The following is a 23090-nucleotide window of genomic DNA, read 5'->3' on the forward strand; positions in this document are numbered from 1 at the left end:
AAATTATCAAATGTCACCGTAAACTTATCATTTGAGTTGTATTTATGGAGCTCTGCCATTTAATAATTTGTTAAGATAATCAATAAACTAGCGAAATGCTATACATCTCGAAAAAATTGACCGCCATCGTATAATTTAGGTAACAATAAGTGTAACACTTTCAATTTAGTCATGCATGCATTGTATTAAACAAGAGATGTAACTATAAACACAATTTGTGATACATGTGCGATAATAGTTTCGCCGCAACACACCCACTAATTTTTATGACTTTTTATCTGGACCAAAAGATCCAAGTTTTTGCTTTTTGAAGAAGTTAAAACAAAAGGATAAAGTTGAAATTTTTGAGCATCATTAATTTTTTTTTGTTGGCAAAAAAATCATTAATGTTATTGTTTATCAATTCTCTCTCATTTATAATAGTCTTCGTCTCTCTCTCTCTCTCTCATGCTGCAATTTTCCCTCACTACTCCTCTCTCCCTTCTATCTCACGGTATTTTTCTCACTTACCCTAACCTCTGATGATGTACCTATGAATATGAAGATGTTTATACTTTTAGATATCTTTTTCAAGAGCATCTAAGGGTAAAATTCCCCATAAGTTTCTTCACCAAACAATCAAAGTGCAAGGATAACAGATTACAATTGCTCATCATTGATTTAGCAGAGGGTGGAAATGAAATTCAATTATACTTTGAGAATTATTTCCATCAAAACAATTTTAATACAATATAAAACATCGAATTCAACATGTTTTAATTTGAATAAGAATAAGAATGAAAGTTTAAATAATGTTACTAGCAACCGTGTAGATTTTTTGATGTACTGGGTGGGAACGAAACATGAAGTTCTAAGGCAAGAGAGTGAAAGAGTTGTCCAAAAAATTAATAAGGAGTGAGAATTACCTTCCTATCAATAGATTTAACCGGCTTTTAATGTTAAATAATGGTTTTTTTTATAAAGCTAGAAATGAATAAAAAAGAAATTAGAAGCAGCCTGAACCACATACAAAAATTTAGGTCATAGAGACCCTGGAGTTTGGTAATCCTAAAGCATCTCTATACAGTAAATGTAAAGTAAAAGCAGGTGGCGTCGCCCACCACTGAGAAGAATGAGGGGCAAGACTTTGACCATTTTTGGCCAATGCATCAACCACCAAATTTCCCTCTTTATGTACATGAGTGCAACGACAACGAATCTGTGAACAAAAATGAAGGCAGTTATGCAATCTAGTTTGCATCCTCCAAGGCACACTCCCTTGTTTATGGAAAGCATTGACCACACTAATAGAATCAGTTTCTATCCAAATATCACAAAGATGAAGATCCGCAGCCTTTTCAATAGCAAAAAGACAAGCTCCAAATTCAGCTTCAATGGGGGATGCAATACCAAGATTTTGCGAGAAGGCACCAAGAAAAATGCAGGGGTAATCATGAAAAATCACACCAATGGCACCAGATGAGGGACTCCCGAAAGCTGAGCCATCACAGTTGATTTTAGGGCAGCTGGGTGAAGGAGCAACCCAAACAACATTTTGAATATGAGAAACTCTTTTAGCTTGTAAAGGAATACCAAAGAGACGGGCCACTTTGAAATTAACCATACCAGAAGAGCCCTTAATTATATTAAGCACAAAACTAAGTCTAACTTCCGCAATCACATTATTAAAAAGAGTACTCATTGGGGTGACTTTGTTGGAGAAACGCCTGCCATTTCTCTCGAGCCAGATGCACCAAATGATGTGCACAGCCGCAGAGCTCATAACAGATCGCACCAACTTACTAGGCAAAGCAAGGATGCTCAAGAATAGAGAGGTAATGGTAGACAGATCCAAAAACAATTCAGTCCCTTTCAGAAGCCAGTCCCACAACTGAAAAGACACATGACACCGGAGAAAAAGGTGCAGAGAGGACTCATTAGACCTGTTACAAAGGCAACAAATGGAGACCATGGTGCAACCCCTTTTCCTGAGGTTCTCATCCGTGGGTAATTTAGCATGCAGGAAACGCCAAGAGATGAAGGTCCTAGAGGAGGGATGAAAGAATTCCAAATAAGCTTATGCCAGAAAACCTGTGGACCATGAGAAGTCAAGAAGTCAAATGCTATCTTGCTAGTTAGCTCACCATCAACATAATCATCCTAGTTGAGCTTATCTGATACATTTCCAACCGACAGAGTTATACTAAGAATCTTCTCAGCAAGTAATATGTCCTTATTAATAAAATAGCCAGGGAGGCTCCAAAGACCCTCCACTATATAATCAGAAACCTGCATGTTTAGGCCTGTATGCATACTGCAAGGTATAAGCCATTGATCCTCTATGGGACCATCAATCCACCTATCAAGCCAAAAGAACATAGTGTTTCCATTCCCCACTATCCAAGCAGCATGTTCCTGAATCAAAGAAACAAATCGTTTCATGCCAGGCCAGATGGAAGAAGTGAAATGATATTCTCTAGGCCTTCCGAAACAAAGAAATTTGGCTCTACAGAGTTGCGCCCATTGTTCATCCGATGTTAAAAATTTCCAACATAGATGCAATAAAGCTGCTTTGTTAACGGTGGAGGGGTCCTTAACAGCTAGGCCTCCCTCAGCATGAGGTTTGCAAACATCCTTCCAAGCCACATTACATATTTTCACTTAATTGGTATCGCCACTCCAAATGAAATTCCTAATAGCTTTAGCGAGCAAAGTTAACAAGCTATTGGGCCATTTATATATGTGAAAGGAGTATACAAGCATACTGTTAATAATAGAATTGACCAGTTGAACCCTTCCCATTATAGTTAAAAGTCTACCTTTCCAAGTTCCCATTTTAGTTAAAAGTCTACCTTTCCAAGTTCCTCAAAAAAAAAAGTTCCCATTTTAGAAATAATAGCATCAAAAATAGGACGGAGATGAGACATTGTAACACCCCGTTTTCCCAACGTAAAAATTTCATAACAATTATCAGAGTTTTTCATCACAAAACGGAATGTCACATTTCTTAAAAATCATAAATGGAATAAATTAATATTTATCCTTCAAAATTATTCAACTTAATCTTTAAAACTTCGCAGCGGAATCAATTCAACAACATAAAAGTCTTTGGCACGCAGGCCTCACCATAAAAGTCTCATAAATCTTAGTTCAAAAATAATTCTTAAACTTCAAAAGCAATACGTAAAGGAACAGAAAATAGTATTAAAATCCTCATCCCGTTACGTATCAGAGCACCTAAGGACACAGTGAGAGATAGTCACCCACGACCGCAACTAATCTTGATTACCTGCAAGTTACCCATACGAAGAGCAACATTTTCAAGCAGAAGGGGTGAGATTTCTCAAACAATAATATTAAGCTTATAAATCATAAATTACATTTAACAATATAAACATCTTATAATTTAACAATTACAATCAAATACATAGACATCATCATTTCATCTTAGCAATATATCATCATATAGCAGTCACAATCATCGTCACATATCATCTTACTAAAAGGCATCACAAAGTAATTCGTTAAAACATCACAACTTAACAACTTGACTTGACAATGCATCTAGACTCGACTATGCAACTCTTAACGTCTTAAACCATCTTGAATCATCATGAAAATGCAAATGCATGTGGTACCAATCTAGGGCATAAGCCCTCGTCGCTATTGAGCAAAAGCTCATAGGGCATGAGCCCTCGTCTCTGGTTGAGCAAAAGCTCCATCGTCGTGGTTGAGCAAAAGCTCCATCGTCGTGGTTGAGCAAAAGCTCCAGGGCATCAAGCCCCCATCTTTAATGAGTATGCAAATGGACTCAACATCTTACGTCTTAGAAAACTTCATGAACATCTTACAACTCTTTGACTTAGACCAACATTATTATCTTAAATAAGATCAACGGCAACATATGCAGTACTTATAAGGTCACATCATAACAGCATCGTAACATAAAAGCATCAATGATAATCATAACATCTCAAACATCGCATCAATCATAAGCATCATAAATAACACATATAGTGCATAAATAACAAATCTCACATCATTAATAATCTTAGTCATCTTAACTTAGGCTTCCTGGACAGCTTCTAATTATCTAGACATCCTTCCTTTCCTACTCCAAGTTCATCTTAAAACTACACGATCTTTAACTAGTAACACATCTTTATATAACACATCTTTAAATCACACATTATCAAATAGCACATCTTTATGACACATTTAAATCACACATCATCAAATAGCACATCTTTATAAGAAACATATTTAAATAACACATCAATTTCACATCATCAAATAATTCATCATTACACATCATTAATTACTAAAATTTCGTTTTTGAATAATTCAAATAATTCTTACTAGTTATGGCCACTACAATAATAATTAAAAAGAAGATAAATTAACTGTATTTTATTTTCCATAAAGAAATTAGTTCTACATTATTTGGAGAGCTTTGCAGAAAAGAGGTTATGTCTAACTTCCTAATTAAATCACTACTAGAAAAGAGGTTATGCAGAAAAGAGCCTTGACTCTCTCAATTATCGTTGGCAATTCTTAGTAGAAGTTCTCAAACACTGCCCTAAGCTTCAAGAGCTATACCTTGATCAGGTTTGTTAAGGATCATATTTAATTCATCTTTTCATAGCACACCTTTATGTATTTTATTTTCCATGCATTATTAACAGGCCGGCTTGAACTCGGATGATCAAACATGGACTATAAAAGATGATAAAGAAAATTGGGTGGACCCAGATTTTGTACTGCAATGCCTTTCATTACACCTTAGAATTTTCCATCTTTCCAGCTTCTTAGGCCTACAAGGTGAGCTTCAGCTAGCAAGGTATATTTTGAAGAATGCAAGAGTTTTTTACAAACCATGAGAATCTATTACATTGGGCAACCCGATTTTGAAAGACTATTATCCTCATGTCCAAGGGCCTCCTCAACATGTAAACTTACATTTGAATATGTTCCATGTAAGTAGTTACTCTATCCTTCGTGTCATTTTATTAGCTTCTACCTTGCAGTTACTAGATTTGGTGGTTTGAATTAGAACTTTGATTGTCATGTAATTACCTTTACTTCATATCCACATTGATCCATTTTATGAGTAGTTGTCTGTTAAATTTTGATTTGATGCATAGCCATAGCTAGGAAGGTGCAAATGTAAATTAGTCTCTCATTTTAACCATGTACCTTCTTTATCCTTTTATATACAGATTCATTGACAAAGATTAAACCAGTTAGTTAGTAAGATGATAGTTTAGGTTGTTAGACGGAGTATCATGCATGAATACCTTTGTGCAGTGTAAACCTTTGGGAAATTCTGTTGTCCGTATTCTGTTAAAGTTGTCAATAATACATTTCAATTTTTTTTTCTTCATCTATCATTCTTTCGGACATAAATTTAGGTATCTAGAGATCTCATGCATTGTGTTATTAACAATGCAATGCTTTTAATTTTCAACCATTAATATTCAGTTTTACAATATTAGAGCTATGAGATTGACTTCCTATAATAGTAATTGTTTGTAATTGTTAATCTTTGTTTGACTGCAACATAGTTTTGATTTAGAATTTGATTCTAGTGATATATATACATAGATCAAAATCTAATCAATGAATTTCATTTAAATTAGTGGCTAGAGCAAACTGCAGAAATTGACAAACTCTGATTAAGCAATTTAAATTGCGAAATGATTGATAGGATTTTTGACCAATTACAATTTTTTCCTTCATTAAACTATGTACTTTCCTTTAAATTTTTTCAATAAACTATGTACTTTCAATCTGTGTTTTTCTGTCTTAATGCGTGGTGGTTTTGGTGTGTCAAGTGAATGGGAGTGGAATCCCCGGGATTGTTTATTGAGATAACAACTGTGTTGTGCCCATAGTCACACAATTCGCGGTTCTTTTGGTACGTGGTACGAATTCGGGTACGCGGTACGCCAACTATCAAAGAATTCGGTGCGCGGGGGGTATACAGAGCCGGTTCGCTATTTGGTACGTTAGCATACAACATTGAATATGGTAAATTAATAAAACTAATTAGTTTTAAAAATATATTAGAAAATATTAATTTCATTAATAAAAATTAAAGAACCATACAAAATGTTTTTTTTTTTTTTACCAATCCACATGTAGTTAAATTAATTTTTTTTTTAAGAAATGTAGTTAAATTAAATAATAAATAGTTCTTGACTTCTTGTGAATAGTGAAAGGCTTCCTTGTAAACTGAAAAGGTGTAAACGTGGTCTTTGTTAGGTGAATAGTAATGATACTTAATTGAACCCAATTTTTTATTTATTTTTAAATAAAAAAGAAGATAAATCTTTCTCTTTCTTAACCCGTTTATCTTCTTCTCTGTAAAAAAAGAATTGCCCTGTTCATCTTCTTGTTTCATCTCTTTTCAGTTTTTCTTTCTCCACTAATTTTCACTACCAACTTGCAATTAATCACATAATGGTAGAAACTGAGCATCAAATTCACCCTTTCCTTCACCCTAATTTGGGGTTCAAATCTGCAAAATGAAAAAACTGAGATTTTTTACGGGATCTCTCTTCAATCTTGCTGGTACGCTGTTTTCCGCGAATTCCACACGAATTTGGACGAACCAGTTCGCAAAAGTACCGCGAACCGGTACGTACGAACCAATTCGCGGTTCCTTGTTAGGGTAACGAATTCTGTGACTATGGTTGTGCCTTTGGCAGCTGTGTTGCTGCGTGCTTTGGTCTGGTGTGCTGCTGTCTGTGGGCAGTTGCTACTGGTTTTTTGTTCAGATTGGAGCGTTTTTGGTTGCTGATTGCACAGCTGCTGCATTTGGGTTTTAATAGCAGTGTTGTGTTGTTTTAGTGCAGCTGCTGCAGGTAGCCTTTTTAGGACCAGTCATGTGTTCTTTAGTTTTGGGGTGGTTTTTAAGGGGTTTTTGTTCGAGCCGGTAATGATGGCAACCGATTTCCCCTTGTATTTATGTTTTTTTTTTTCCCACCCGAGCTTATTAGTGCTTCTCGCACGGGCTTGTTGGTAATAATATTTTGCTGATTCAAAAAAAAAAAGTGTGTTTCTGCTGTTGAGATAACTTTTTCAATTGATTTTGTTTTTTGTAGCTGAAAATTGATTATGATGTGGCTGAGATGAGACATTGCCGATGCTTACGACTGAGATGAGATGAGATGCTTTTTGCAGCTGAAGTTTAGCGTAGTTACAATGATGATTCTGCTGTGGATTTTTTTTTTGTTTGAAATTTCTGCCTAAAGTTGTTTTATTGGATTATTTCTAGCTATATTGTATTCATATGCCTCTTATATTAATTGGAATATTGATGTGGAAAATTGAGGATTGTTATGTAATATCCAATTAGATAATATAACTTTTTTTTTTGCATTAAAATTATCCATAATTTGTTTTCATTTTATTACTATAAAAAAAAAAAAACAGGGGTCAAGCTTATTTGATAAGCCATTTAAAAAAAAATTTAGAAAAAAAATAAAAAAATTATTTCACTTCAGTGATTTTGAAAACTGATGTGAAATATACATATTTAACTTCAGTCCCCATCGTATAACTGATGTGAAAACTGTAGGGTTAAATTTCAAAGTGCGTCTTTAACAACAGTGCAAGCGGACCTGATGTAGAAATTCAAGATTTCACATCAGTCGCAACCTGATGTGAAAGGATGTAGACTTACCACATCATATCACTTTACATCGGTTACAAACTGATGTAAAAAGTCATTTTCAACTGATGTAAAAAATCATTTCTGTAGTAGTGAATTAGACCTTCTTATTAATAGTAGTAAAGTTACCTTTAAAATGGTCTCTCTAGAAAGCTATTACGTAGAAAAACTTACCCCATGCCTCTCTTACCAGTATCAGCTATACGAAATTCAAAAGAATAAATCCAATGATAATTTTCAATGTTATATAATTTCTTCAAAATACCTTTTGAATTATCCTTAGTCCTGTGACGACACTGAGTACAGTTTTCAACTATCCATTATCTTTCCAAATTTATTTATAGCTACCATCTAATAAGTCTAATTATATTGATTAACATGTATAATTAATAAGTGTATACAATTAGGAACGACACTGGAAGAGACATACAATGTAAATTCAATTTAAGCAGTATCAATAGTAAAGCATAAACAACACGTCGAATCAGTATAAGAATCAACAACACATAGATAAAAGAAATGTAGCAAAGAATCATCAAAATCATGAATTCAAAGATAATAACATACCCAAAATCACGGCAACAGATTAGAGCACGAATTTAACATAAAATCATGAAAACAAAGCAAAAATAAAAATATCCTTCACTACTCATATGTTTATACAACCCTTGTGGTGAATAGAGACTCCCCTTACAAACTCATCCTAAAGCATGTTAGATGCAATCTAATGATCTACAAACTTAATATTAGTGAAAGATAGTCTCACCCTTACCTTAGATTGTTTTTCTGAAATCAAAAGCAGCGTTCTTCGTTCCTAGGGTTCTCTCTCTCTGAGTTCTCCTCTTTCTCCTCTTTCTATTCTAACCTCCAATTCTACTTACACTAATAATTCTCATATCCTAATAAATAATAGAATAATGCCACATAATAAAATACTAACACCTCATATATATAAAATCACATAAATAGATTCTAACTTAATAAAAATAATTAAATAAAAGGAGGGCGTTACAGACATCCTGGGCTTACCCTTGAAGAGGGGGAGACCAAGGTAGGTGAAAGGAAAGTTACCCTGAGTGAATCGAGTCAGAGAAGCGATGGCTCTTCTTCTGGTGAGAGGCATATACACAGTGTAGAACTTACTTTTACTAGAGTTAATAATTTGGCCAGAAAAACACCCATAATCCGAAAAAAGGTGCATGATTTCCTGAATGTTGGACAAGGTCCCCTGGCAAAAAATTAAAACATCATCTGCATATAGACAGTGACTGGGAACAAGTAAATTCCTGCAAGCTTTCATCTGAGTAATTTTACCATTAGACACCAAAGCTGCCAAACCTCTACTTAACATTTCTTCAGCAAGGCAGAACAACAGAGGGGATAAGGAATCACCCTGCCTCACTCCTTTTGTGCAACCAAAAAATCCCACTGTTTTTCCATTGACACTGACCGATAACCTAACAGAAAGGAGGATAGTGTGAATCCATTGACAGAAGCAGGGGCTAAAGTCGAAGCATTGCAAGACCTTCAACAGGAACTCCCAATTAACAGTGTCAAAAGCCTTGCGAATGTCTATTTTGAGAGCAATGCCAGGGATATCAGATTTCTTGTGCAGAATATTGACTGCCTCAAAAGCAGTCATGTTGCAGTCTTGAATGTGTCTTCTAGGAATAAAGCCTCTATGATGCTCGGAAACAATAGTAGCAACAATATGGCCAAGTCTATCAGCTAAAATCTTAGTAATCACTTTGAATTGGAAATTTGCAAGTGCAATAGGTCTAAAATTGTCAAGCCTGTCAGCACCAGGCACCTTAGGAAGCAATATCAGGAGGTTTGAGTTCAAACTAGGCATGATATAGTTGTTAGTGAAGAAATATTAAGTGGACTTTATGACATCATCGCCAATAATGTGCCAATATGTCTGGTAGAAATGACTAGCAAAACCATCAGGGCTCGGGGCTGAGTCGCCATTCAAAGAAAAGACTGCGTCCTTAATGTCACTAGATGAAGGCAGAGATGTGAGCTTAAGATTGTCCTCATCTTTGAGAAGACAAGGAATAATGGAAGCAGGGAGATCATTTGTAGTCACAACCGAAGGTGTAGCAAAGATGTTGGTAAAATAAGATACAATGGTAATTAACATGAAAAATTGATATATTTATAGAAATAAAAAACATATTTAATCCTCCTCAATGTTTTATAGAGAAATAAACTATAGTAGTATATGATTTGAAAATGACATTATGGTCCTAATGACATTATTGGTAGGATTTGATTTGATTGGGTGGTGTTAAGGTGTAAAGCGAGTGTGAAGCAAAGAAGAGGAAGTGGAGTGGGGTTTGTTTGTTTGTTTGTACAGCTGAGCTGAGGAAGAGGGGTGAGTGTGTGTGTCTATCTATAAAGTAAAACCCTCTCCGTCTGTCAGTAAACTAACTAGGGTTTAGTTTAGAAGAGAGATGGATGAAGTCGTTGTTATACTTGAAGGAACTCTGAGTCCGAATCCGAATGAAAGAAAGGCTGCTGAACAAAGGTTGGATGAGATCCAATATGCACCCAATCATCTTCCAACTCTTTTACAAATCATTGTTCAATCCGACGATTCTGTCTCTGATATTTCCCTCAGACAAGTTGCCGCCATTCATTTCAAAAACTTCATTGCTAAGAATTGGTCTTCCACTGCTCACTCAATCTCTTTCGCCGATAAAGACTTTGTTAGGAATCACATTCTCCTCTTTTTACCTCAACTTCCTTCTCTTTTGAGGTATGCTATACTATACTCCATTCTCAATTGCACTCGCACTCTACCTGTTTGTAATAATTCCCATTCCATTTTCAGGGTTCAACTTGGTGAGTGCCTCAAAACTATTCTTCATTCCGATTATCCCGACCACTGTCCCCATCTTCTTGATTGGATCAAACATAATTTACACGATCAACAACATCTCTATTCTGCCTTATTCGTCCTCCGCATTCTTTCTATTAAATATGAATTCAAATCAGACGAAGATAGGACTCCTGCCTATCACATTATTCACGAGACATTTCCCCACCTTCTCAATATATTTAACACACTTCTCCAGATTCCTAATCCATCCATTCAAGTTGCTGATCTCATCAAGCTTATCTGTAAAATATTCTGGTCCTCTATATATGTACGTATAACCTACCTTCTCTTATTATTTTCATCATATTCTCCGTCTTCATGTTCATTTTTTTTAAATTTACGCAGTTGGAGATTCCAAAGCTTTTGTTTGATCAAAATGTATTCAGTGCTTGGATGGTGCTGTTTTTAAATGTATTGGAGAGGCCTGTTCCCTTGGAAGGTCAGCCTGTTGATCCTGATCTTCGCAAATCATGGGGTTGGTGGAAACTCAAAAAATGGACAATTCACATTCTAAACAGACTCTACACTCGGTCAGTTTCAATTCTCCATTTCATTTTATTCATTCAAAACAATTCTATTTTCACTCACAATTTCTATGCTTGTTTACAGTTTTGGTGACTTGAAGCTGCGAAACCCTGAAAACAAGGCATTTGCTCAAATGTTTCACAAGCATTATGCGGGGAAGATTTTGGACTGCCACTTAAATCTGTTGAATGTCATTCGAGCAGGTGGTTACTTACCTGACAGAGTTATCAACCTACTTCTTCAATATCTAACCAACAGGTACTTCTATATCATATAAACCTCTTTAGTGGTGTCGTTTCATACTTCATAGCATTTAATCCTGTGACACCTATTAGCTGCTCTGTTAAATGGTTCTATTTTCTACCATCAAATTTCAGGACATATTGATTCTTGACTTAATGCTTTCTTTCTGAAATTTTTGAACATGCAGTATTTCAAAGAATAGCATGTATACTGTGCTGCAGCCTCGGCTTGACGTTCTTCTTTTTGAAATAGTTTTCCCTCTCATGTGCTTCAATGATAATGATCAAAAGCTTTGGGACGAAGATCCACATGAGTATGTTAGGAAAGGCTATGGTAAGTCTTATTGGTGTGTAAACATGTAAACTAGATTTCAAATAGTTTGCGTCGTCATGTGCTTATAACTTCGAATTATTTGTTACAGACATTATTGAAGACTTGTATAGTCCTAGGACTGCCTCCGTGGATTTTATGAGTGAGTTGGTTCGAAAGCGCAGGGAAGATAATTTTCACAAGTTTATTCAATTCATTGTTGAAATTTTGAAAAGGTAAATATTTTACTTTATGTTAAGAATAATAAGATTTATGGATTGGATGCTGTATTTATGTTTTTTCCATTCTAGGTATGATGAAGCACCAGTAGAATACAGGTCTTATAGGCAGAAAGATGGAGCTCTTCTTGCTATTGGGACACTTTGTGACAAATTGAAACAAACTGAGCCCTATAAATCTGAACTTGAGCGTATGTTAGTGCAACACGTCTTTCCCGAGTTTGGCAGTCCTGTTGGCCATCTTAGGGCCAAGGTACGGTTTCCTATACAATTTATATGTGCACATTTTCTGATGCTTGCCAGATTCACTCTCTTTTGTTTTCTCCTTCTATTGGGTGTCTGAAGAATGTATTTTAAATTGGTAACCATTTCACAATATCCACACACAGGGCCGTCTTAACAAATTTGTAGGCCCAGATATAGTCTTTAAAGGGATGTTTTAAATTTTAGGCCCCAAAAAAAATTAAATAAGGCACTATAAAGGAATTTTATGAAAAAACACACTGGTGAGGCTCGAACTCATGACCATACACCCAAACACAAGCTTCTGCGCCTCTGAAGTATTGCAATCGGATTGAAATTTGTTTGCTTTAGCTGTATATAAGTATTATATTAGTGCCTTAAATACAAAAAAATATTTTTTGGGCCCCAAAAATTTTGAGGCCCGGTGACATAGCCCAGCCTCGACGGGCTATGGGCCTGCCCTGTCCACACAAAAGAACATGCTAATTTGATGTCCGTATCCGATAAATGATTTGGGTGCTACAATAGTTGGGGCATCCAAGTTTTAATAGGTTGGAATCTCTTATGCGCTTATGCGTGTTTCTATGATATTTTATTCGAAACAAAAATCCTCCATGAGTATATAATGATTTTTTTCATCGCACGGGTGTGGTGATGTGAATCACTCTCCTCCTGACTTTCCTTGAAAGAAGGGAAGAGAGGAGACTTTAATTCAAGAATTGAACAAAAAGGGAACTAACGTGATTGTCTTTGCTGTTTTATTTTGTATGGTACAAAGATATTGCAAAACACATTTTTCCTGCTGAAATGTAAATGTACACCAAAAATGTTTTTTCATGTCGCAACCAACCTTATATTCTTCCACATGTTGGGTTATAGCCAAGGGCGAGCCTCATTGAAGTAGAGCTAGTGCTCTTCTCATTCTTTCCTTAATATTGCTTTCACTATAACCAAAGAAAGTATTAGTGTTTTGCTTATACAGTATTGTGATATGACACGACGTAAGTTAATTAGTATTTGAGTAATACATTACGGAACCTTCATTATCTGAAGAATTTTGGCTATCTATTTGTTTTCCTGTGAAAAACAGGCAGCGTGGGTTGCAGGACAATATGCCCACATTAGCTTCTCAGATCAGAACAATTTCCGGAAGGCATTGCAATGTGTTGTATGTGGAATGCGAGATCCTGAACTACCTGTCCGCATTGATTCTGTTTTTGCTTTGCGTTCTTTTATTGAAGCTTGCAAAGGTGGTCATACTCTCTGTTTATTTTGTGATTTGGATGAATCCTAGTAAAGATTAATCTTGATGAAGCTTATATTTTCATTTTATTGATGCAGATTTAGATGAAATTCGTTCTCTTCTCCCTTCGCTCCTTGATGGTACGTGCATGAAAAAATTGGTGTACATTGTACTTATTTGACTTGGTGAACGAGTTTAACCAACACAAATATTTTCAGAGTTCTTCAAACTTATGAATGAGGTTGAGAATGAAGACCTTGTGTTTACTTTGGAGACTATTGTGGACAAGTTTGGTGAAGAAATGGCACCTTATGCACTTGGGCTATGCCAAAATTTGGTAATTTATATATTTTTAAATTTTTGTATCTGCCAAGAATGATGTCCTTGTTTTGGATGGCTAGTATTTTTCTGTATTGTAAATAGCTCTTTCCTTTCTCAACAAAGGCTGCTGCATTTTGGAGGTGTATGAACACTGCTGATGCTGATGATGACGCTGATGATTCAAGTTCAATGGCTGCAGTTGGTTGCTTGCGTGCTATTAGCACAATACTTGAATCAGTGAGCAGTCTTCCTCAACTTTTTGTTCAAATCGAGCCTACCTTGCTTCCCATAATGCGTAGCATGTTAACAACCGATGGTCAAGGTATTCCCTTATGAATCATGTTTATCTGAATGACTCTGAGGCTTTCTTTTGCTTCTATCAGCTTGTCTTTTCAATGTCATTTTGTGTTTGCTTGCATATACACATTTATCAAGCAAAGGAGATTCTACTTGATTGTATGGATTGGGGTATCACTCATTTAGCATTATTGGTATACTTAAACTTCTACGCATGCTTACAGAGGTTTTTGAAGAAATTTTGGAGATCGTATCATATATGACTTTTTTCTCTCCAACAATATCACTGGACATGTGGAACCTTTGGCCATTGATGATGGAAGCACTATCAGATTGGGCTATTGATTTCTTTTCAAGTATGGCTCTCAACTACATTTGACTGCAATTATCTCAACTTATCTTTGCCTTCCAAAAGTTCTGTACTTTGGACTTCTTTTTTACATGTTAATAACTTAGACAGCTAGAGATGAATCAGTGTCTCCCAGACCTGAAGATAATCTCAGCTATGGACATAATAGAGCATCTTCTGCTTTTTTTCGTTACACAATCCATGTTTGTTACTTAATAAAAGGGTGCTATTTTTCTGGATCTGATCCATACTATTCAAAAACATGGAATATCTTTCAAATATTTTCCTGGTTGCTCTGACATTTAAGTTAATATAAGTCTTTATATATTTTTACATTTTCTACATGCTTACTCGATTAGTTTATTCTGCAGATATTATGGTTCCTTTGGACAATTATATTTCAAGGGGAACTTCCCATTTCATTACATGCAAAGAACCTGACTATCAACAGAGTTTGTGGAATATGATTTCCTCTGTAAGTGATCTTTGAATTTTAACATTAATTTGGCCACCACCTGTCAGGACTGGAGTGGGATCTGGTGATTGTAAATGATTGTTAACTTATTATTTTTTCTAGCTTCTTCTTGTTGTCTCTGATTTGTATTTCACATTGCAGATTATGGCAGATAAAAATATGGAGGACAGTGATATTGAGTCAGCTCCAAAGCTGATTGAAATTGTCTTCCTAAACTGCAGAGGACTGGTGGACCACTGGGTTGAGCCGTATCTCAGAATTACAATTGAACGTTTGCATAGAACTGGAAAATCATATTTGAAATGTCTTCTCATTCAAGTGGTAAGGTTTTAATTGAATCTTTATTGACATGCACAAATAAGATAGTTGGCTCCTGTTGCTTTCTTTCTTAAAAGCTGGATTTTCGATGGTCCATTATACCATGTTTTCTTTTCAACCCATGTTTCTATTTTGAACATTGGCTTACTAGCTACAACAAGTGCGTGGGTTATAAGAAGTTGGATGCATCTAATTTTGTATGGCAGTTTTTTATGCAATTGCTTTGTTCGTGATTCTTTTACTGAGTTCAAATTTATAGAGTTAGAATCAACTGCTACGAACCACTTGTTGGATGAAATTTATTCATTCATTTTTCAATGAGTGCAGTTTATCTATCTTGTAAGTTAGCCAAATTTCTTAAAGATAATAGGGAAAGACACCAAATGCAACTTCATAAGAGGATTTTTTTTTTTGCAGATTTCAGATGGTCTGTACTACAATGCCACATTGACTCTTAGCATATTGCAAAAGTTAGGTGTTGCATCAGAAATTTTCAATCTTTGGTTCCAAATGCTGCAAGAAGTCAAGAAGAGTGGTGTGCGTGCTAATTTTAAAAGGTCTGTGTCATGGCTTTTCACTGTCCCTCCTCCTTGCCTCAATTACTTACTCCATACTTTGTTTTCACATTGCAATATAAGTTATTGTGTGTAGCAATGTGAAGGTCTATTCACTGCAGACTTGTGACTATTTTTATGCAGGGAACATGGCAAGAAAGTTTGCTGCCTTGGTTTAACATCCTTGCTGGCACTTCCAGCTGATCAATTGCCAGGAGAGGCTTTAGGCCGGGTATTCCGTGCCACTCTTGATCTCCTGGTTGCATACAAGGATCAAGTTGCAGGTCTTTATGTCACACATTCTCCGTAACTCTGACATGTTGAGGACTTGTAAATTACAATATGATTGTCAGGAATAAACTGACGTCCATTTCTGTTTCTCTACTATTGTACTTTGCAGAAGCTGCAGAAGAGGAGGAAGAAGAAGAAGAAAATGACGACGATGATATGGACGGCTTTCAAACTGATGATGAAGATGAGGATGACAGTGGTTCTGACAGGGAAATGGGAACTGATGCTGAAGATGGGGATGAAGCTGACAGTAGTAAACTTAGAAAATTGACTGATCAGGTCCGTGGATATAATTCCGAAGACTCAAAGAACATTTGCATCCATATATTAACTAAATATAGGATATTGAGTTTACCAATCTGCATGCAAAAAAGAAAGGTTGCAATCTGTACACAGGAAATCTAGTAATTCACGATTTGCCAAGTTCGTTATTGCTAGAAATGTTTGATATCATTCACGTGTTTAGAATATTTGTAAAATATTTTAATCTGTATAGGTTTTATAATTATTGAACTGTAGAATATTTGAATTTTTAGTGTCATGATTTTTATTTTTTTGCTTTTTGTTTTTTTTTAACATGTTTTATTGTTTACTACTAGGAAAAAGTACCAAATTTGACATGTATAAAGTCTAGACAATGTGTGTGCCTTATAAGTCAATTTTGTGAGGCTGAGTTAGTCCCTGAAACTTCGTAATTAGTTTCAAAGTAGTAAGTTTCTGCAATTCAGTATAAATAAGAAACAAAGTATGATTCCATTAGGTATGATTCCCTGCCCAGAACTTTTGCTTAAAGTGATGTTATTGTTCACCCAGTAGAAGTATTCGCCATTTTGTTAACTTAATGATTTTTGACAAGAAACCATAGTTTATTTGAATTATAGACTAGTTCAGTGAACCTACATAAGGTGCTTAACCGATCCAGTAAACCATCCAGCTACACAATTTTGTGGTTGAACCAGCTGGTTTGTGTCGAACTATTGTCTTCTTGATTCATATTTGTATCTTTTAGGAATGAAACTTGTTTTCCTTTCTCTTGGAAGATAAAATATAAACCGTGCACTTACAGTTTAGATTTGTGATTTAACATTTGTTTTCATTTTATCATTTTATATCTTAAATTCTTATTGTCATTTGCAATGCCATCCAATAGGAAAAGTCATTCAGGCCCGATGATGAGGACTCAGATGACGACTTCAGTGATGACGAAGAGTTACAGTCCCCAATTGATGAAGTGGATCCTTTTATTTTTTTTGTGGATACAATGAAAGGTATGCCGATACTGCACCTTAAAGCATGTTAAAGGTTTCATTTACCAATACCTATCATTATTGCTATAATTGTCTGACATATCATCTGTATTCGAAATAAATTTGTCTGTAGTGATGCAATCATCAGATCCAATGAGGTTTCAAAACCTGACCCAAACACTTGAGTTCTCTTATCAAGCTCTTGCAAATGGTGTTGCCCAGCATGCTGAGACGAGAAGAGGTGAGATTGAGAAGGAAAAGTCGGAGAAGTCAGCAGCTACCACAGATTCTTAAGCTTTTGGATGTACATTGTTGGTTCTTGTTTTGCTGTTATGTTCTCGAGCTTTTGTCCTTGCACCCATTCTTTGTAAGAGATGAAGAGGGTTGCATATTTATTTCAGGCATTTATTTGGCTCAGTGGTCAAAGTTGGTCTATGGGTCTAAGAGTTTGCAGTTTTGAAATGCCTGCGAGTTTAGTATGCTGAGGTTCCCATTGATTTCAGAGGATGTTGGATTCAGGAAACTGTGGAGTTTAGCGCTTCTGGCCTTCCTTTTTAGATGAACGTATCAATTCTTGCCGTCGTTGTTCTACTCCTTTTCACTTTTTTCGTGGATCCTTCCTTTCAGGTTTCCATGCCAAGTTTCACGGTTTCCAGCATATGGAATCCTGTCCGATTAGTGCAGCAATGGCTTCATGTGCGTGTTCTGTGATGTCTTCTACCTGTCACATAGATGGGTAAATTGGGGCTGCCAATGGTTGGTATAGGCAATTTTTGTTGAGAGATAGTATTGAAAAATTCTTTGTATTTTAACCATTTTTTTGGTTTTAATAATATTCCGTTGAGAGTATAAATCCAGTGCCCATCAGCAATGCGTTTAACAGGTTAAGTGTCTCAACTTTTCTTTTGTTCCAGCCAGTCACTCCATAACTTTTCTATTGATTAATGACAATTTAGATTACCAACATAGTAAACCCAAACTATATCCAATCATAATTTTACACAAAATTTTAGATGGACTAAATTGAAAAGTTTGTATATTTATAAGGACAAAGAAATATTTAACCTTTATAGTTGTCATAAAAATCTACACGTACTCCAATTAGAAAAATAATAGTACATGATTTTTTTTGGCTTAAATATGTAAATCGTTTCTGTAATTTGACGTGTTTTTTGTTTTCGTCCACACACACACATATATATATAGAGAGAAGGGATCCATTGACTCCAAGAGTAAGTCTAAAGACTTGCTCCATAAGGTTGCTTTGTTCCTATATGTAAATCGTTTCTGTAATTTGACGTGTTTTTTGTTTTCGTCCACACACACATATATATATATAGAGAAGGGATCCATTGACTCCAAGAGTAAGTCTAAAGACTTGCTCCATAAGGTTGCTTTGTTCCTTCTTCCTAAACAACCAACTAATCACATCTGTAAAACACAATCAAACAATCACATCGGTAAAACACATTCAAACAAATTCGTATGCCTGCACAGTCAACAAGAAGGATATAATTATTTGTTGAATCCAATAAAAAAAATCGATAGAACATCGATATAATTTTAATTGAATCAGACGTATTACCTATTCATGGAGATTATCTAGAATTTTAATATCCAATATAGTTATTGACAAAATCATAAAGGTGTCACCTAATTATATATGTATGGATTGGTTATTCTTGGAAATTGATAGGCGTGGAATATTCAGATTATCTAAGCCAAATCTAGGAGGTTGAAGGCATACGACAATATGATTTATTCATCGATTATTTGAGGATTGAGATTTGATTTAAAGGCATACGACATATTCTTGAGATTTCATCGATTATTTGAGGATTTTGTTTAGTGCTGGGTTGTTTAGGAAGAAGGTGTTGGGCTGTTTAGGAAGAAGGAATAGAAAGATTATGGATTAGTAGTAATTAATCACAACCATTAATTAATATTAGATCCAAGGGTTATGATTCGGAGTAAGTCTTTAAACTTACTCTTGGAGTCAATGCATCCCTCCTTATATATATATATATATATATGGTTTTGCTAGAATACACCTTTTATGAAGGTGTCTTTTAGCAAAGTTATAACTAAAAAGTGTAAATCACACCATGAGGTGTGGATCGCTAAAAGACACCTTCATGGATGGCTTCTAGCAAAACCCATATATATATATATATATATATATATGTATATATATATATATATATATATATATATATGAGTTAGGATCCGTTGACACCAGGTGTCAACGAAATCGTTGACACCAAATCTCATCCATTAAATTGGTTTAATCTAAAGGCTATTAATTATTCACTTAAAAGTGCACCGTGATTTCAAATTTATTTTCCACACATTAGTACCTTTTTTCTTTTCTTCTTCTTCTCATTCTTTCTCTCGCCATATACAATTAAAATGGTTTCTTCTCCTGGATCTCAAATTCTACACAGCCATCTCCTTAATTGACTATTTCCTCAATTTAAATCAAAGGGTTTTCTATATCCATGACTTTGATTCAGTCTTTCATATATCCGCTTGTTTTGAATGATACACACCTATAATAATCTCATTTTTATTTGCGATCAATATCATAAATTTTACAGAAATTGGATTTTAACAAAAGGGGATATGTCTGCATAAAGTTTGTGATTCATAGGGGAGAATTAACCAATGAGGAATCAAGGTGAAGAAAGAATACCGATGATTGAATTTGGAGGAGAAAACCAAATTTTGATTCTCTTTCAAACTTTTTCAAATTGGGATTCGATTGAAAATTTTTTAGAAACATGAAAGAATTGGTATACTATATCTTTGTTGTCTGGAATCCATACGAGGAATTAACTAAGAGATCTTAATAAAAGAAAAATATTAACATGGGTGGGTGTGGCATCATCGGACAAAAAAAATCCAGAAGAAAAAAACCATGTTTTTTGATGAATGAAAAAATAATAGCATGTGATTAGAGGAAGGATACTCACAAAATAGAAACATGAATTAATTATGAATCGTTGGATTAAATGAGATTGATGGTTGAGATTTGGTGTCAACGAATCTGTTGACACCTGGTGTCAACGGATCCTGACTCTATATATATATATATATATATATATATATATATATATATATATATATATATATATATATATATATATATATATATATATATATAGGGTTATGATAGAAGACACCTTTTGTGAAGGTGTCTTTTATCAAGTTACTCTATGAGCATTTGTTAAAAGACACCAACTACTTTTTATGAAGGTGTCTTTTATCAAAGTTATAACTAAAAAAGTGAAAATCACACCTTGAGGTGTGACTTGATAAAAGACACCACACTACTTTTTATGAAGGTGGCTTGTAACATAACCCATATATATATATATATATATATATATATATATATATATATATATATATATATATATATATTCTCTAAAGCAAACCTTGTAACTTGTTAACCCTTTGCTTTTAGTCCCTCTCGTTAACTTCTGTTATAAAAAAGCATTGCTGGCAAACGACGTCTAACGTGGTGAAGGTTGACATGGCTAAAACATGCTTATGTGTATCGATAGATGATAAGTGACTAGACTTAAGGGACCAAAACCAAAAACGAAAGGTATAAGGATGGAATTAAAAAAAACCATAAACATTAAAAACTAGAGATTCATGGGTCTTGTTTTGTTTGTAGGTATCAGATACATGTTGATGAGAAAGATGATGGGATGAAGATGGACAGAGAGGAAGGTGGAGAGAGGAGAAGGGTTGGTGGTGGTGAATTTTGGGTTAATTTTCTATTAATAGTAGTAGGGGGAAATCAAAGTCAAGCTACTTCTGACGGTGATTCTAATGATTCTTCATCAAGCCTTAGATATAATGACGAGGTTGAAAATTAAGATCAAAATCAAGTTACTTCTTATGACGGTTCAAATGATTCTTTATCAAGTTCTAGAGATGATGATGAAATTGAGAATTAATTTTGATTTTAGTTTTGTAAGAATTTTGGTTTTCAATTTGTTGAATGATATGTATAGATGAAAATGCATAAAATTATTGTTACATGTGGGAGTAAATAATGATTTTTTTTTAATATTCTTTTAATTATTTTGATGTGGTTTTATTATTTACTAGCATGGACACCCGTGCCAAGCACGGGCTAGAAATCTGTCAAACTTAAAGGAGACAATATTGCGATGTAGTAAAAGTTAGTTAAAGTCCAACATTAGATGAAAGAGTGCAGGATGAACATGAAAAGAGTGAAAAACTCAAATATTTAAGCCTTAATTTTGGATGAAAATGTAGTCTCATTTTCACTTGTGTGGTTGCCTTAATTTTCTCCGATGTGTCGATCCACATTATTGTTGACTCCTCCAGAAAGTCCAACGGTGGTATGATATACTGGTTCAACATTGTGGGGGGGAGCAGGAACGTTCTAGGTGGTGGATAACGAACACAGAGAGTTCGACACTTAATGGAGATATGTTAATGTGTTAAGTGTAAGTTAAAATTTCACATTGTATGCAAGAGTAGATGTGAGCAACACATAAATAATATGATCCATGTTGTAATGCGTTGGGACTTTGGATGAAGATGTGATGTTAATTTCACTCGTGTGATTGCTCTTAGCCTAACGTGATCATACAACTCAATTTAAACTCTCACAGAAGTCCCAACGTTATGATAATTTGATTTGTTAGTTTTTGAATGTCGTTTTGTTTAATTTTTTTATCTTAAAATTTAGTTTTCAAATGTCAAAAAATTATTCAACCTTTGTTATATCTGATTCAATCACTTTTGTTCTTTGGTGAGATCTGACAATAGAAAAATGTAGAAGTGTTATGCTGAAATAAAAAATACATACATGTTTATTAGATATTTTAAATTGTCGTGACATTTTTTTTAATGAGTCTAATATTTTGGTAAATTAATTATGCATTAATTCTTAACTCCTTCAACAAATGTATAAAATTACAGAGATTTGTTAATGTGTCATGTGTGAGTTAAAATTCTACATTGGAAGCAAAAGTATATATTGAGAAACATGAAAGTGAGATGATCAATATACATAATGTCTTAAGGTTTTGTGTGAAGATGTGGTGTCAATCTCACTTTTGGGGTTTCTCTTGGTCAAATTATCAATCCATTAAAGGCTAGCTCAAAACTCCAAACACTATGATGAACTATTTTTTTATTTTTTGGATGTCATCAGTTTAATTTTATTATATTAAATATAAGTTTTTAGATGTTCACTTTCATGAAAGAAAAAAATTATCCAACCTCTACTATTTCAAATACCTTCACTTTTGGTTTTGGTGGGATCTAGTAATAGAAAAATGTAGACATGTTATGCTGAGTTAACAAATTACATGCTTATCAGACATTTTAAAATGATGTGATATTTTTTTAATCAATTTTTTTGTTGGGTGAAATAATTACTGATAAATCTTCAACTTCTTCAACTATCCCATAAAATTATTATTCCCCTTCAATGAACAAAACACACACTAATTTTTCCCCTTATCATTTCTATTATCTTTAAATATCCTTTTTATATTCTTTCTTTTTCTAATTTTCTTTCTCTTTTTTATGAAAGATAGGAGCATAAACCTTCATCCATCAAACCACTATCAACCCACATTTTTTACCATGTTGTGCCTCTGGTTGACTTTATTTGGCTATGTCACCAAACCTCATAGCAAGAGTCTCACACTTGTGAGAGATATGTTAAAGTGCCAATTGTGACTTAAAGTTACACATTAGATGCAAGTAGATCTTGAAAAACATATAAGTGAGATGACCAATATACATAATGTTTTAAGGTTTTGGGTGATGATATGGTGTCAATCTTAGTTGTGTGCTTTGTAATGATATTTAACTCATTGTAGGCTCCCTTGAAATTCTAAACAA

The 23090-nt window shown here is 34.5% G+C and overlaps 1 protein-coding gene, 1 long non-coding RNA gene and 1 other non-coding gene across 5 annotated transcripts; 2 read left to right on the forward strand and 1 right to left on the reverse strand.

Moving 5' to 3' along the window:
- Positions 1 to 573: 573 nt before the first annotated feature.
- On the reverse strand, positions 574 to 663 carry LOC146959493 (small nucleolar RNA snoR26). The gene has a single exon (XR_015025330.1). It is a non-coding gene; the product is annotated as a small nucleolar RNA snoR26 (small nucleolar RNA).
- Positions 664 to 4502: 3839 nt separating this feature from the next.
- LOC146959494 (uncharacterized) lies at positions 4503 to 7388 on the forward strand. The gene is made up of 4 exons (XR_015024961.1): positions 4503 to 4587; positions 4665 to 4955; positions 6690 to 6845; positions 7086 to 7388. It is a non-coding gene; the product is annotated as an uncharacterized LOC146959494 (long non-coding RNA).
- Positions 7389 to 10085: 2697 nt separating this feature from the next.
- LOC146959495 (importin beta-like SAD2) lies at positions 10086 to 21281 on the forward strand. 3 transcript variants are annotated; one of them, XM_085741034.1, is made up of 20 exons: positions 10086 to 10415; positions 10491 to 10806; positions 10884 to 11068; positions 11148 to 11321; positions 11494 to 11639; positions 11728 to 11851; positions 11927 to 12107; positions 13188 to 13347; positions 13439 to 13480; positions 13559 to 13677; positions 13785 to 13983; positions 14183 to 14314; positions 14679 to 14782; positions 14924 to 15103; positions 15518 to 15657; positions 15799 to 15938; positions 16055 to 16224; positions 17096 to 17213; positions 17326 to 17496; positions 20875 to 21281. In XM_085741034.1, the coding sequence occupies exons 1-19, from the start codon at positions 10111 to 10113 to the stop codon at positions 17484 to 17486; spliced, it is 3096 nt and encodes a 1031-aa protein (XP_085597160.1). In that variant the 5' UTR covers positions 10086 to 10110; the 3' UTR covers positions 17487 to 17496; positions 20875 to 21281. The 3 variants fall into 3 exon arrangements, with proteins under 3 accessions (XP_085597160.1, XP_085597159.1, XP_085597158.1); XM_085741033.1 differs by lacking the exon at positions 20875 to 21281 and adding an exon at positions 17594 to 18045; XM_085741032.1 differs by lacking the exon at positions 20875 to 21281 and having other exon boundaries at positions 17326 to 18045.
- Positions 21282 to 23090: the final 1809 nt, after the last annotated feature.

The sequence above is a fragment of the Medicago sativa genome, chromosome 1, assembly GCF_051527215.1.
Source record: "Medicago sativa cultivar Bolivia chromosome 1, Bolivia_mono, whole genome shotgun sequence".
NCBI classification, from domain to species: Eukaryota; Viridiplantae; Streptophyta; class Magnoliopsida; order Fabales; family Fabaceae; genus Medicago; species Medicago sativa.